This window comes from Anarrhichthys ocellatus, unplaced genomic scaffold, assembly GCF_004355925.1.
Source record: "Anarrhichthys ocellatus isolate YVR2014 unplaced genomic scaffold, GSC_Weel_1.0 scaffold35, whole genome shotgun sequence".
Lineage (NCBI taxonomy): Eukaryota > Metazoa > Chordata > Actinopteri > Perciformes > Anarhichadidae > Anarrhichthys > Anarrhichthys ocellatus.
Window position 1 is genome coordinate 4581888 of NW_022280065.1, and position 16560 is coordinate 4598447.

At 40.2% G+C, this 16560-nt stretch overlaps 2 protein-coding genes and 1 long non-coding RNA gene across 4 annotated transcripts; 2 read left to right on the forward strand and 1 right to left on the reverse strand.

The window, feature by feature from the left end:
* The first annotated feature begins 20 nt into the window (after positions 1–20).
* LOC116393892 (2-iminobutanoate/2-iminopropanoate deaminase-like) lies at positions 21–5151 on the forward strand. Of its 2 annotated transcripts, none has more exons than XM_031866598.1 (6): positions 21–330; positions 1474–1579; positions 2275–2329; positions 2438–2506; positions 4080–4135; positions 4682–5151. In XM_031866598.1, the coding sequence occupies exons 1-6, from the start codon at positions 266–268 to the stop codon at positions 4736–4738; spliced, it is 408 nt and encodes a 135-aa protein (XP_031722458.1). In that variant the 5' UTR covers positions 21–265; the 3' UTR covers positions 4739–5151. The 2 variants fall into 2 exon arrangements, with proteins under 2 accessions (XP_031722458.1, XP_031722459.1); XM_031866599.1 differs by lacking the exon at positions 21–330 and adding an exon at positions 341–643.
* A 126-nt stretch (positions 5152–5277) lies between these two features.
* LOC116393893 (uncharacterized) lies at positions 5278–8334 on the reverse strand. Its single transcript, XR_004213410.1, has 3 exons — positions 8307–8334; positions 5946–5999; positions 5278–5861 (listed from the first exon to the last, which is right to left on the reverse strand). It is a non-coding gene; the product is annotated as an uncharacterized LOC116393893 (long non-coding RNA).
* A 4103-nt stretch (positions 8335–12437) lies between these two features.
* Positions 12438–14694, forward strand: rpl30 (ribosomal protein L30). Its single transcript, XM_031866509.1, has 5 exons — positions 12438–12494; positions 12609–12657; positions 13176–13321; positions 13804–13934; positions 14594–14694. Exons 2-5 carry the CDS (start codon positions 12637–12639, stop codon positions 14644–14646), a joined length of 351 nt encoding a protein of 116 aa, XP_031722369.1. The 5' UTR covers positions 12438–12494; positions 12609–12636; the 3' UTR covers positions 14647–14694.
* The last annotated feature ends 1866 nt before the right edge of the window (positions 14695–16560 follow it).

The window sequence follows — 16560 nt, forward strand, 5'->3', positions numbered from 1 at the left end:
ATCCTCTGAGATGGACTCTACTGCTGTGAATGACCACCTGTTGTACCGTAACTCTTCTACTATGGACGCCACTAATTTCCGTTTGCACGACATTTACAAATAAGTTTCTCAAAAAAAAAAAAAAGCAGCGTGAACCTGTTGGCAGACATTACGGTAAACTTTACGGCAACTGTTCCGGCTTTCTCTGCAAATTGTTGCACAACGCCTCCCTTCAGTCACAGCCAGTCTGCGGTGGAGAAAGATCGTCAAACTAAATCAGGAAAACATGTCTGTCCTCAACAGAAAGATCGTCAACACTACATCAGCCCCGGCTGCCATCGGTCCGTACAGGTAACTTAAAAAATACAATATGCATATCTATCTATTTATAGCGACACGTGGTGTGCAGAAGCTGCTACATCAAAACGCTTCAATGAATGGAGGAATCACAGGGACAGTCCAACGTAAGATCGGGGGCGGGTCTTGGTGTACAATGAACTCACCTGCTTGACTTGACCTCATTAAAAAAATAGTGTCAGAGCTGAACTTTCAGCAGAGCAGAAGAATCACCGCAGAGTAGAGACAGACGACTGAATGAAATGGCATCTATTCGTCGACAAATCCCCTACACTTCAAAGGCCCCTGTCAGACAGGGGATATACAGGTAAGATTAATATCATGTGAAATACTTTATCTGGACTTTGCATACTCTATATCTACAGAAATGCAAAATAAACTACAACAAAAACAGTTTGGGTTCATAACTTATTATTATTAAATACTTGATTAAAACCAAATTAACTCAAATAATCAGTAATCATCTGACACAAATACAGCAGTTTAGTGTGTGTTCTTGTTTATTGCAGTCTGTGCACAATGTGGGGGGTGTTGTTGCTCTGGCCAATGGGCTGTCAGTGGGTGGAGTTACTTCAGACAGAAATGGCCTCTGACTTATCTGATTTGGATATTCAAGGTTACTTAGCCATTGTTGGTGTCTGGTGGTGAACTTGTTGTATTGTCTTCCATTTGTCATAACATTTGACTTGATGAACTACCACAAAAACGTGTCACAGACTAGCTGTGGGGTTTAGATATGAAATCCAGGTCCTTGAGATAAAGTGCAGATAGAGTACAGTTTTGATTCAGAAACAGCTTCTTCGAAAACGTTTTTTGTGTGCTCACCATTTTTATGTCATCTCCATTACTATATCAGCATGCACATTTACATGCTGTCCATTTATAAATGAGGAAATACGATATCAATTTATTCGGCAGTATATAAAGCAGATGAAGAGAGAGTGGGAACATACACCAAAACATAATACATCATTTTATTTAATCAATACTATTAATTTAAAAAGGGAATACTTTTTTTTTGTTGCAATTTATGTTCACTATTTGTTTCTCTCACATGAAGTATCCAGATCTAAGTAGAGTGTGTGTGTGTGTGTGTGTGTGTGTGTGTGTGTGTGTGTGTGTGTGTTTCATCTTCAGCCAATCTGTGGTTGTGGACAGGACAATGTACATCTCGGGTCAGCTGGGGATGGATGTGGCCTCTGGTCAGCTGGTAGATGGAGGGGTGACGGCTCAGGCCAAACAGGTGAGGCGGGACAGATTATCTATTTCAAGTCATCAGTGTGACATTATTTCCCAGAGTAGCAACATTATAAGTAACTGAAAGATAATCAAGAAGCTCAGATGTGTGCCACATGCTTTTGACCTCCACAGAGAAATACAGCCCTCCTTTCATGTCTGTTTTGATTATAATTGAAAAATCTTTTGATTTAGATAGTTTTGATAGTTTGTTTTATCGTTTATTCGGGGAAAAAAACAAAAATACAGAAGTACCATGTTTTTTTCGTTTTCCGTTTTAAACCAAAAACGGGAAAGCACAGCCGTTTTCTGTTTTTGTTGTCTGAATCCAAAAACAAACTCAAATAATGAGCCGATTTTGGTTTTTGCAAATCCCTCTTTTGTATTTTCTTTTGAAGAGAGACGCAAAGCAAGACGGGTAGTACGGAAGTAAGAATATGTCAAAATGCAAGAAAATTGTTAGTCTATAATGCAAGTACACACCAGGGTAACATTAGAAAACCAACCTCCCACTAACGTTGGGGGAAAGTTAGGAAACCAACCTCTCACTAACCTTTGAGTTTGGAAAAACGGCGGTGCTTTTTCGTTTTTGGTTTAAAACGGAAAACGAAAAAAACATGGTATTTTTGTTTTTTCGATTAAAAGATAAAACAAACTATCAAAACGTACACGGACCTGATCACAATATGTCTCATCCCTCAGGCTCTCGTCAATATGGGGGAGATCCTTAAAGCTGCTGGCTGTGACTACACCAACGGTAAGATGTCCGCCTGTTCAGGAACTCAGCTGCTGCTCATTTGTTTTCATGTGATTTGAATGTTCAAACAAAACAAACTGTCAGACGGAGTGAACTCTTTGATTTCAGTGGTGAAGACGACAGTGCTGCTCGCTGACATCAACGACTTCAACAGCGTCAATGAGGTCTACAAAACATGTAAGGAAATACTTTCTTTTTGCTTTAAATGTCGGAGATTAAAATAGAAAATATAATATGTGGTCTTCTAATAAAATTGGTAAAATGTGCTGTGTATTTTTCTCTCATATTTTTATATATTCTAAAATATAAGAGCAGCCACACAGGGGCAGCCTTTAACTAACGTTGTTAGAGCTGCTGTTACATCCATGTCACCAATACAAGCACCTATACAGCCCAGTTTATTCCTTTTTATATAAGCGTCACTGTTGCGGTCCTGTCACAGCCACTTGCACAAACACCTGAGTCACTGTTTGCCGTGAGACTGGGTTGTCACTTTGTTTTATCAAATAGATTGCTGGCTTGTTCCTTCCTATCCCTTTGCTGCTTTATAGAGTGTGTTGTTGTGAAATAGGGGTTGTGGTTAAGGAGACTGCTCTTTAAGGAGAGGAAGTGGATTCAAGCCGGCATGTTGGCAAGTGTGGAGCCTGCCGAGTATCCTTGAGCAAGGCACTGAATGTCTACTTGCTCCGAGAGTGCTGGTCTAACTGACCGTTTGCTTTGTGAAGGGAGGTATGATCAGAGAAATTAAACTGTTCTAAATACTCTCTAATTGTCTTTATTGACGGTCATGCTACATCTTCCTGTGTATGGAGCCAGAAAAACTGTAGACCTTTAATAATTTGATTCATCAAATTTGCAATCACATGATGCGTTATAAGACTGAAAGTAAAACACAATGCAGTGAAAAGATTATTAAATCTGCCAATTCATAACTCTACTTCCTTATTATGACTTCAAATGATTAATTCATTTTTTTTATTTGAAATAGAATAGCCAAATTATTTAAAAATAATCATTCACATTTAACTTTTTGTTATTCCATTAGCTAATGTGTGCACAAATCATAGTCCATCGAACAAAACATACAGTGTGGTCCGTGCTGTAAAAGCATTGCGTTAAACAATTGCGTGTAAATAGTGTTCCACCTATGAAGCGAAATTTACTGACAACTTACAATAAAACACTGTGAACGTCTGTCATTATTCCAGCGGCACACTGCATGATGCATACATGCGGTGTCTCATATTTCACCAACATCTCTGAGAAGATGACAGGTTGACAGGTGAAGCAGTCACCTGACAGACAAGCTCATTCAGCCCTTCCTCTGCTGCATGAACGCAGCCTCCTCTCTCAGGCCGCTCAGTCTGGGCATTCCCTCCTGGATCACGACACACGGGTGTAATGGAAGCTGCAGTGCCCAGTGAGTTGTAAATGGACACCGCCATGCAGGCACACAGATGTAACTCAACCCTCCCAGCAGGCTTTGCAGCACGGGCCATTAACCCTCGGGTATAGTCTCCGAGCTCTCCCACCTCCCTCCTGACACAACCCTAAACCACAGCCAGGGAACTTTCCCTGACCCTGAAGAGAGGACGTATGCGATCCAAAGTCTTTTTTCCTGTCCCTTTTTTTTGTTTTGTTGTTGAAGTATGCATCATTGGAAAGTTGTACCCAGAAATCAAATAAGTCATTTGCATATCGAGTCCTAGATTTACCTGGTGTTGTTATAATGTGAATGTTTTCACTCCAGTTTTCCGCAGTAACTTCCCAGCCAGAGCTGCCTACCAAGTCGCTGCTCTCCCCAGAGTAAGTACAAACAAAACCTGTACACCACCATAGAGCTGCAGTACCCTGTGGTATCGTTCATAGACATCAATACACATGGTGGTGTGGAGATTCATGGTAGCTAGATGCATGCTCATTCATCCGTTCCATGTGTTTTACATCATCCGTGTGCAGCTGTTTTCACTATGAGCGGAGTGAGAAATGGTGCTAATGCATATTGTATTGTTTGTTTGGACTGTAATATATATATATATATATATATATATATATATATATATATATATATATATACACACACACAACTATTTCATGGATCACCATTAAATGTTGTGCAGATATTCATGCTCCCCTCAGGATGAATTGTTATAACTTTGGTGATCCCCTGACTTTTCATTGTGGCATCATCAGGTCTGTTTATAACAGACCTGATGATACCTGCAAAACAAATTCATACATTCCCATCAGCTCAGTTGTACTGTGTTTAGTGCTAATTAGCGAATGTTATTGGTATTACCCACAATGCCTTCCTTTCCTATGTCCTCATTGTCGTCTCCTTTTTGTCTTCAGGGTGGGCTGGTGGAAATTGAGGCGGTTGCTGTTGTCGGTCCTCTCTCAGACTCCTGACTAGACGGCCACATCACAAACAAGTTGTAGTCTAATCATCACATAACCATTTATAGTTGTACCGTGGAAGCCTTAATGTAAAGTTTCTCAGTTGGTCAGTGTAGCTGGCTGACTGCACTTCTAAACTAAAGTCAGTATTATAACACTTTAGATTCAAACCCTTAACAATAGAGCAGCACCTAATTTACCAGATAACACAAAACGTAATGATAAAGTGTGACTGTATCTGTACAACCAGTCTAACATTCCCTGGTCACATTGGCCAGATTCAGGGTCAAATCAACTTCCTCTTTTTTCTTGTTCTGGTTTTTCATCGTCTGTTTTGCTCCAGAGAAACGTATTATTAACACATTATAAAAGTGCAGTTCTCCCTAATAAACCTCTGATCCCAGACTGGTTATTTTGCCCTAAAACACCACTGACATGTGTATTCAACCTGCTTTAAGATATCAAAGAAAGTACATGTATTAGATGTCACTTTTACAGTGGCCTCTTGAATTTTTTGACAGTTCATAGCTTATTACAAATGTCTTTGAGAAAGAAATTCTGACACATCAGAAACAAACCTTTCATGTATACTTTTATCTCATTTGTGCTCTTATATTAATGTTTACAGTCCTCAAAGCTCTTCATATTCATTACAAACATGGTTATAAAATCAAAGCCAGCTACCATATGATTTTTATACCCAAAAAATAACAGTTTAATAAATCAAATTTGGCTTTGGTTTCCTTAGAATTATGTTTGTTGAAAAGTTAAATCAAGAAAATCTGCGATTATAAATTTCTATAAGATAATGAAAGACATTTCAGAGACAGTTTATATATTTAAGATATCCTGAACTGATGACATCTTCTGAAAATAAAAACTAAGTGCCGTAGAACTCTGTATATGTACAGTTTGCTAGCAGAAATTGCAGCCATACACCGTCATGAGGGGAACAAGGCTCAGTGATGGCTGAGGAACCCTGACTGAAAGCATTTTATCTGCATCTTGGCAACAAGGCGATGTCTTTCACACAATAACACCTACACATGCTTTCACTCACACATACAACAAGGTACGACATTTCCAACAAACTCATCTGTGCAGTCGTTTCATGTTGCACTTCATTCACTGGGAGCTGAAAACGAAAAGAGGGGAAGAACGTTTAGGTGACGTTTTTATATGGATCATGTGACACTGTTGACATTATAGCACCACTCACCTGGTTCCTCCTCTGTTTTGGGCTCTGAATCAGTTGCTGTGGCCTCCACTTGCTCTGTTAAGAAAGAAAGAGAAGGATTTGTACATGGGAACAACAAACAATCACATTTTAAAGGTGCGGTTCGCCTGGGGTGTTCCCAGATAAAGGACATGTCAAACATTCAACAGCAGCATCTCTTTCCTTGTTACTCTGGATAATTCAGAGAAGAGAGTGGAATCTCAACCCTGGCCACTAACACATCCAGAGGTGGATGAGCTGGCATGTCCACTCTGCTTATGTGACACTCAATTCTCTCTCTCTCTCTCTCTCTCTCCACTGGCTGTGAAACGAAGGCACCAACGTGGTCGGTGGCCAGTGGAAGCCCTATATGTGTTGGCATGCTCGAGGTTCTCTGTGGACTCAGATTGCACCTTAATGAGACCACGATGGCAACACAAACACACAAACTGCATGCAGGCCGTCCCATGAGGGCGAGTTGGACACCAAAATGGGGGTCGAGATCAAGTACTGAGAAAGGTCAAGGAGAGTACTGATTATTTTATAATACATCTTTAAAAAAATATTTTAAAATGAATTCATAAACTGCAGATGAGTTTTGAACCTGTATGCACTATAGAAGGGATGGCACCTGCAGAGGTGACTGACTGAATAAATGCTTGAAGGTATTGGTAGACCACAACAAAAGAAAAACAGCATCTTTGGAGGCAATGTGCAGTAATCTAAGGATGCAATGTACTGTATTCCTCCCATTGCATAAGCACACAGTGTACTGGCTTTGCTACCTTATCCATCTTTCTTCAATGGCCTGCGTCACAGTGGTAGACACTTTGCATTAGACAGAGAAGAGCTAATCTCGTGAACCCGTCGGCTGCTTGTCATTTGCATCATAAAGCAATAAATGACCTGATAGAAGTCAATGTAATGCAGCACTGTGTCACACAGCTCCCCTCGGAGCACTTCCATGTTTAGATGATCATTACATGTGCAGAGAGATCATCGCTAGTCCCTCTGAAGAGCTCTCTTGGAATTTCGAGCAGGGATCGTTATGTTGCACTCACTAATTTGTAATTTAGCATATTCCCCTGTTACCAGAGCACCAGGAGAGGTAACAGGTTCCGTATTTTCTCAAGAGACTACAAATGCCATGTGCTTAAAAGTATCCTGACTACATCATGTATTCAGCGTGGGAGGAAGTGTTAATGCCGTCCCCTAACAACAGAGCTGTCTTGGCTAAAGACACTGTAATTCAATGCCTTCCAACCATTTTCGTGCTGACAACTTACGCAGATCAGGAGCTAATCCTGCGCCTACTAGTTACAGCCCTTAACAACTTACATTAGTGATAGATCAACAGACTGTTCAGCTTTGAGTCCACCGTACCACTTTATACATCCTACAGGTGTACACTTAGGAAGAATATATTCTAAACACATTGTCAGGACTGCAGCTCAGTGAACAGACTCCTCTGTAAGTCCACAGCTGAATAAAATAATATAATTTATAAAACAATTAGCACAATCTGATAATAGACTGTTCCCTGATTAGGTGAACTCAACCCATACTTACAATGTTGAGACAGATAGTTAAATTCTCACTAAATAATCAGATGTGTGACTAATAAACACATTTGAATGGCCGTCTCAGTGTGTTCCTCATAAGCCATGTCTGTGTGTTGTTGGTTACCGCCTGGTTACCGCCATTGCAGTGGGACTGTAGGAAAGGGCGGAAGGGACATTATGTACCTGGGCGCTGTGGCAGCCCGTATTAATTGGGTCGCTATGCAGGAGGCGAAGCGGTGCTCAGGTTTCTGCCGGTCAACAATAACAATTGTACTTTAGTCCCGAATAAGTTCCCCTTCCCACATTTTGACTATCAGTATTCAATGACCAGTTTCACAGAGGAAGGGCATGATGAGAAAAATGCCCTAAAATCTGTATTTTAATCTTTTAAAAAGCAGTAAAAGCTTTGAATTTTAAAGAGAAATGACATCTTGTAACATTTTCTCTAAAATGTTTCCCCCTATAGAAAACAAGTTGATGTGTCACACACACACAGATAACTACGGACACAAACATGCAGCTACAACCGTATCACCTTTCAGAAGTGTTGAATTGGTGTGATAGTGCATATAAAAGTGTAATTTGCATAGAAAATAAAGCTCACAATTATAATGAGCTTTTTAAGGACTCTGCTAACGGCTTCAAACTGGTCATTTTGCTGAGATAAAGTGAGGATGGTCAACTAAAGATGTTGCAGAAGACTTAAAGGAAAACTGAATCCAAAGTTGAGTATGTTTGTCTGCAGTTGCAGTCTTTTGGGTGTATTGGGTTAGGGTTAGTGATGTTTTTGACTCCAACCTACCTTGCTCAGGAGCTGCAGCTGCAGGCTCTGAGGAGCTATCCGCTGCTTCTGCTTCTGCAGGTGCTGCTGCTTCTGCAGGTGCTGCTGCTTCTTCAGGCAGACTGGCTGCAGCAGGCTGAGGCTCCTCCCCTGCAGGTGGAGCTGCAGCAGTGATGTCTGCAGATGATGCAGCTGCAGCGGGTTCATCTGCTGGCTTTGCATTGCCGCCCTCGGCAGGTGTCTGGTCCGGAATAGTTTCGCTGTCCTCAGCTACTTTGCCATTTTCATTGGCCGCCCCTGTCAGGAACACAAGTATTGAAAAGAAACATGATCCAAACAGACAGTGTGATGATAATGTAAAACTAATATATTACATATAAAACTAGTTCAAATTTACTGACTACTTTGTCTGCAGTCAAGTGCGTCAATTATGTACCATATGGTTTCTGTTCATATCATGATCGAGAAGGCAAAATCTTTGAATGTAATAAAGATGAGAAAGATTATCAAGTTTGCATTAAGCACAGGACCTTTTAACAGAGTGGGAAGAAGTATGACACCAGGGTCAAAGGTCAAGGTAGTATTGTTTTTTTCTGGGGTGACCTATGGTAAACATGTCCCCTAATGATATTATTCTGTCTGCTTTGGGTAGAAACTATCTATTAAGCTATATGTTCAAGCCAAAGCGTTCTGGGCTTAAATCCTTTGTTGTACCTCTTCACCTTGTTTCCTGTCATCTCTTTACTACTGTCTGTAATAAAAGTGTCCCACAAAAAATTGAAGTCTCTAAATCCTAACTTCCAAAGATTAAACTCCAGTCTCTGACCGCTGGATCATGCAAAGATATCACCAAACAAAAAAGAGCAACAACAATGTGTACACTTATCGAGAAACGTAACCATATATGATCAACTGTTCCCCCTTAAAATGACTGGGAAAATGATAAAACATATGTTTTGGCTACATGCCACAGATCATTGGGAAGGAAGTAAGAAATTGAATAAATAGACCCCCCACTGACACGCAGAGGGTTAATCATTATGTGGATTGTTGTTGATTAACATTGACAGCCTCATACTGCACAGTTCACAGCTCTATGGACAGGTTGCTGTGTATTTGATATCGTGCGTGACTACCTTGTACCTCTTTTTGTCTAATGGATTTGCATTGCAGGTATTTGCATGGATCCTAGAAGTCTGGACTGTCAATCGTCTATGTGTGTGTAAATTAGATTAAATTAAATTTTCTCTTTTCATTTCGCATGATATTTGTCACAATACTTGGAGACTGCTTTCTTTAAACGTTTAAATAAATGAACCTCGGGTTAATGGATGTCGTCTCTCTACCTTGGGGATGAAAAGTAGCATCAGGTGAAGGAAATGAGCCTCATGCAAAAAGAAGAAAACACCCTGACACATTTCCATCTGACCTCTAAGACGACGAACAGCTCGCTGGTCAATGCCATTCAGCTGATTAACCTGTAGAGAAATTTGCAAGCAAAGTCAGAGGCTCTGCCATTATCTGCTGACATCAAGGATGAGATACTTTATTGAGAGTAACTCTGAAACTTTTTTTTCAGGGAGGTCAGAGGCCAGTGTCAGCTGCAGGGCATGAGGCTGAACACACATTAGTAGAGTCAGTGTCAGTTCCTCAGCTCACTATATCACTCTACAAAGCACAGTCATACGTACAGTCTACATATTTCAGCATACTCACTTATGTGAGCATGCATGCACGCATGTGTGTCCATGCTTTCATTGCATTGGCCTGTAATATCTCTTTAAGGAATGCAAAGAGAGAAGCAGAGCAAGAGGCACTTGCTCAGAGGGGATCCAACTTAGTGAATCTTTTACCAGTTTTTCACCTGCTTCGTCTTTGAGTTCTGTCAAATAATTCTTCAGCCGGCAGAACTCCAAACAAAGTCACTTGCAATCGCACACAAGATTCAGCCAATATACATATTTGACAGCCTCTGAATGTAAATTAAGTTCCTACTCTCCCTTAACACTGCTGAATGCAAACACAGGATCCAGTGTTGGTGTTTTATCTTGAAATGTGTGCTAGTTTGCACCACAACCGGGCCATCTCGGACCCACAACAACAAAGTGTCCAAAGCGGCTTCTCCATTTCCTGTTGAAACCGTAGACCGTTACCAAATCTGCTTTCATGCCACTGTCTCTCGGGGAGGACAGAGCCAGAAACCACTGTTGAATAATGACAATACACTTTCCCATCCTGTCACTGTGGAGCTCCGGCTCTCTAAAAATACAGACATCAGATAGTGTACCCACAGAGATACATTGGTGATCGTTTGCATGTAGACTGAGACTGGGTCCTTATCAGAGGAGCGTTCACCACAGTATGATTATATAGATGATGTTACCCTAGTTGGAAATGGCAGTGAACTTCCACGATGACACCATTACAACCAACATTTTATAAGGCTATTTATAGCATCAACAGAAATAAAATAAAATAGAAGTGCTTTTATTAATAAATCTGATGTCAATAATCATTTTACACCCATTTTGAGTGGTTTCATCATACAAAATTGATATTTACAGATCCGTCACAGCCATTAACATCTTGAAAGTGAAGCCAGGGATATTGCTTGATCATAACTTCCCGCTTGAACGTTTAGCGATGGATAATTTCACACTATGCAAAAATATATTATTGTTATTTTACATGCAAATTATGAAAGGTCCATGTCAAAATTATTTTTAGGAAGCCATTGCTTCCAATGTACCCTTGACAACATAATATTATTTTGAGAGCAATATTTCAGGTATTATAGTGTTCTGTGTCTGGCCACTTAAAACATGCTTGCAATGAATGCTACCTAGCTGCATATATAACATATATGTGTGCTTCCCACATGTCCCACAAACATATGTATTACATTGCATGAGTGTAAAGCTTTGTCGTCACCTGTTGTGCTGGCTCCGTTGCTCTCCTCGGGTTTAGCACTGGGTCGAGTCGTATCTACCGCTGAAGTTTGAGCACTGGTGGAGCATCCCATCCTGCTCTGTGCACATAGAGGAATGGTTATAACTTCAGAGTTACGAGTTGAGGAGAGGTTGTAACTGCACTGATGACGTCGTGGATAGATATCGTCTCTGTATATGGAGAGAACTCAAAACTATAGACAGATAATCCCCGGGAGGGGAACAAAAAGACACGCTGGTAATACAATTCCTTTAGTCCCGTGCGTAATTGCGCATCATGGTTCTTTCTCAAAAAACGCGTTCCGCTATTTGTTTTGTGGCTACACGTAACTAAACAGTTGCAGGTGAAGTGTGTCTTTTGTTGTGTACTGTAACTTAGGCTGTTTCCAGGAGGCTGGCGCAGGGACAAAAATACATTATTCAGTCAGTGTGCAGCCGCCACCTCTTGGGGCGGGGAAAGGGAACCTGTGGCCTCGCAAAAACTATTAACTAGGCCCACTGTTGATGTGCCTTTGAGCAAAATCTTAATCCAGAGTTAATCTACTGGTAAGTATTGAAATCCTAAATGTAGCAATACCACACTATACTCCATGAGAAGTAAAAGTCAATGATTCATAAAATCCCTAACAAAACCAAAATGCACCTATAAGTATCAAAAGTAAAAATAGTTCCCATTAAGCATCAGAAGAGCGTGTTTTATTGGGTTGTTAATTTTGATACATGACCGTTTGCCATTTTGATGTTGTAGCTAGTTTAAGTCGTTTTGAAAAACCTACGTATATTCTTAGTCAAATCAATAAGGAAATGTATATTATATAGGTAACAATATATTTTGTGTGTAAAATTGATATATGGAATAAAGCTTGAAAAAGATCCCTGCCGTTACAGAAATATAATGGAAAACGATTACTTAGTTAGGCCTTAATATGTTTTTGTTTAACTTTTAATCATTGTCCACGTTGCATTTTGTAAAGTTGATTTTATTTAATTATTCTGCAAATGTTAATTGTTGTCATTATTGTATATATATATTTTAGTATGAGATTATTTTGGGGATTTTGTCTCATTAATACTCGCTGTAGACTATTGTTCATTCGTTGTAATTATATATTTTCAAATAGTCTATCGATTTAAAGTTCTCTGAACCATCTGCAGTGAGTATTCTGCGCAGAACTCGTCTGCGCAGGCCAGCGAAAAGATAGCAGCGCAATGCACCATGGGACTTCCTTTCTCTCCGAGGCCATATTGGAGTTAACTTACAGTAAGACGAGCTCTCAGTTTTTTGATTAAAAGTAACCAGGATTTATTAAATTTTACATTTTGTTACCATCCAGCCATTAACGATAGTCTTCTCCTTCCCTCCTCTCGCCCGCAGGTTGGCCGGTCAGGACTAAACCGCAAAAATGGTGGCCGCAAAGAAAACGGTAAGTGGCGTTGGCTCGGCCCGTAGTGCACGCGCTGCTTTAGGGCCAGGCTGCTGCTTCACGTGGAGACGTGTTTCTGTCAGGGCCTGCTAGCTAGCAATGTAGCTCTCCGTGTAAACGTATTATTTAAACTCAAAGTGTATATTTTTTGTGTTGAGTCAATTCGGCTGCAAATATATGAAAGCATGTATCGACCGTCTCTTCGTTTACTCCCGTCCACCGTCTGTTTGTCGACTAGTAGCTATAATACTGCAGCGGTATAACACCGGCAGTGTAGCTAATGCTACATTGCTAAATCTAACAGAAACATGTCAATATGGTGTCAACAATCCCTGCTAATTGTACGTTATCAACATTAAATGTGCTGACCTCCTTGTGTTCGTTTGTTAAATGGCAAATGTATTATTCCACAGTTTGGTTTAGTGTGAACGCGACGATGACCAAAAGCTGCAGGTTAGATGGCGTTTCATAGCTTGTGTGCTGTCACTAACTTGAGGTATGTGTATCTGTTTGTTCAGAAAAAGTCCATGGAGTCTATTAACTCCCGTCTCCAGCTGGTGATGAAGAGTGGAAAATACGTCCTGGGCTACAAACAGTCCCAGAAGATGATTCGTCAGGGAAAAGCCAAGCTGGTTATCCTGGCCAACAACTGCCCAGCCCTCAGGTATATAAGGAATATCAATACATTCATATGTATTCTATTAATGTATATAATTATATTTGGTGTTAGTTGTTGTTAGCAAGTAGTTACACCAGAGTGTTAATGTGACCAATGAGTCATTATGGTTGAAAGACCATGTAGCATCAACAACTTTATATTAGCACCCTGCATTCTCAAGGTGTGCTGGTGCAAAGTTATGCTACATGTTCAAAGAACGATTTCAAAACTTCTTATTTATTTTAAACCAGTTAGTCTGATTTCTGTTAAGGCATCGGAGCCGTTTCACAGGTCGGCTTCAATGCCGATGTTGTGAAGCACAACAGGTCTAAAAGGCTGATTCTATTGAAATGTGTCCAGTTAATCACTGATTATTGGTGTTAACAGATTCAAAGGTAGCATGTCTTGTCTCTTTTTTTTGGGCAACGTTTCTGTATTTGTATCTGCTGCTTTGACTCACATTTTTCCCTTGTCTCTGTCCCCTTCAGGAAATCTGAGATTGAGTACTATGCCATGCTGGCCAAGACTGGTGTCCATCACTACAGTGGAAACAACATTGAGCTCGGCACAGCCTGCGGCAAATACTTCAGGGTGTGCACACTGGCGATCATTGACCCTGGTGAGTACCTACTCAGTATGGTGCATTTGATTTCTAAACTTTATCCTTTCGCCACAAACATTAAGCTTTGCGATTGAGCTTTTTGGGATATTGTCCTCTGAGGAGTGGTCCCAGCGAGTCCGTTTGACAGACCGTAACCTCTAAAAACACCAATAAAGTTTTCAATCACAACACTGTATTTCAGTGATTCGTGACAGAATATGCATTTCCACACATGTTCGCCTATATGCGTATTAGTATTCTATTACCAACACAATGGCTTTCAGCACATCAATTCAAGATACAGAGAGGTCAGGGGAGAATGTGTTTATAACGTGAGATTCATTGTTTTCTTTAATGTAATTTAGTGGCTTCTAATGTGAAACAGTTCTGTGTTTGACATGCAGCTCAACAAATGACACTGCAAAAATGTCTCTATTGACCAAACTTAAAATATTTTGGGTCACTTGTTGAATAGTCACTTTCCTCTGTGTGAACTTTTTCCCTGTTGGACCTGCTCATGAGGTATGGTCCAGGTCAGGACTGGTGGTTCGTTAGATGAGTCTATCAGTGCTAATAGAAAATATTTTTATGCAGGGATATAGTTGGATGTCTTTGCATTGTGTACGTGACAATTTTTCTTTGCTCTGCTGACTTTTGTTTGTTCCTTTCCTCTTCAGGCGATTCTGACATCATCAGGAGCATGCCAGACCAGCAGCAGCCACCTCAGTAGAGCTGGTCCCCCACCCCGTTGTTATAAATAAAGTCGGCGTTAACAGTTCATGCTGCCATCATTTCTTTTCTGATATCAAGATGCATGACACATCTGTCCAGAGACAATCCTGCAGGTGTCCACCAGAGAGCATCAGTATCGTCTTGACTTTCTCAGATGACGTTATTCAATTAACAATTTCAATGTCCGCGTGAGGGATTTCCTCTCAATTCTATATCACTGTTTACAATATGGGACTTAAAAGCAGAAGACTAGGAGAAATAATTCTGGACACCAGATTTTAAACGGTTGATCTTGAGAGTCAAAAAAATCTTTTAGAGTATTTATTTTCTAACTTCCGTAAACCTCGGGGATGACGGTCAGCCGTATTAGCTGGGTGTAAAAGAAGTAAGGACTCTCCTTTCAGAGGTATTAAAGGATTTAAGAGTGTGACGTCTGCCTCTGTCACACAAGCCAATGAAGTCCTCTGGCTTGAGTGTGAGAGAATATACTGACCAATACTAAGAAGACAAACAAATAATAAAATGGATCGAATTTGTTGGATCTATTTATGTTTAGTGTCTGAGCCAAGCAGACTTTAAATAATGGAAAAATGTCACCATGAATCCAAATTGAATGGCCAAAAATCAGTCCTTCCAAATCATGTTTGCTGTAAATTTTTAAAGGCAGTCTTGTTGAAAGAGGCTGTGTTCACACCACGAATGGGTTGGAGCTCTGTTAAATACTTGACTTGAGAGAGCGATTAATAGCGTGAAAGACTGCCTTGCTGAAGGGCAGTTTGGTAGTATTGGTGGATAAAGTCATCTGTAACTGCTGATGGACATAAAACGGAGGCTAACTAAAGCCTTTTTGGGCTCTTTCCAAAGAAAATAATTGAATAGTTGACAAAACAATCTTCACTCAAGGTTAACATAATCTCTTCACCATATCAAGCTCAACTTCAAAGCCTAAATGAATAACGAGTCCACCTACAGCTCCATGAGGACTGAGAATGGCATGTGCTCATTAGGACCATGTGATGAGAAATATAATTTAGGATCTTGCCTAAAAATCATCCGTGCTATTTTCTTATGCATGTTTTAAATTAATTTGAGGATTCATCAAATGTAACCAGATAGAAACTGTTAATATGAATGTTTTTTACAGCAAATGAATACTAGGAACAACCTGAATACCAACAAGATATAATATAATACTGGAACTTCAGATCTAGACCAGATGTCCGTGCCATTGGCCTAAGTTTGAAACTCTGATGCATCGTCCCAGAGACGGAGATATAAGCCGTCCGCCACCCATCCAGTGGTTTGGCCCAGTTTCTCCACTCACTGCTTCCCTAAGCTGTTTTCTTGATTCCCAATTAAATCCAATGAAATCATCCCAGATGATCCGTTTCACGTGCGGCAGATGCCTCGCACCGAATGAGGACAATTTCTAAAGCGGTTGTAGAATAAGATTTGAATTAACAAGTGTAAACAATCTGCACCATAAATAGAACGTAAAGCCTGTTGAGGGCCGTACAGCGTCCTCCAACACATTCATTTTTGTTTTTTACTGATTGTGTCACATTTTGGCTGATTTCAAATTGTGTTATTTCCAGTTTATGTAGAACAAAGTCATTTGAATAAAAATCAATCACGGTCACAAGGCAGCAGAGTGTCAGGCCGTGTTGCTCACTAGAGTAAAGTCAGTATTGAACAGTTCTCACCTCAGTGAACATTTACAGGGTGCTAAGTGCTTTATATTCTCACACACAACATTGATCATAAACTTCCCTCATTGTCATAACAGACAGGAAATTACATAGGAAGTTTTATATCCTTATGGGACGCATTTAGTAGGTTTATTACTGGGAACTAAGAGTTCAAAAATATCTAATCTTTATTCATATCCTAGATATTGTATTTAGTGATAAGA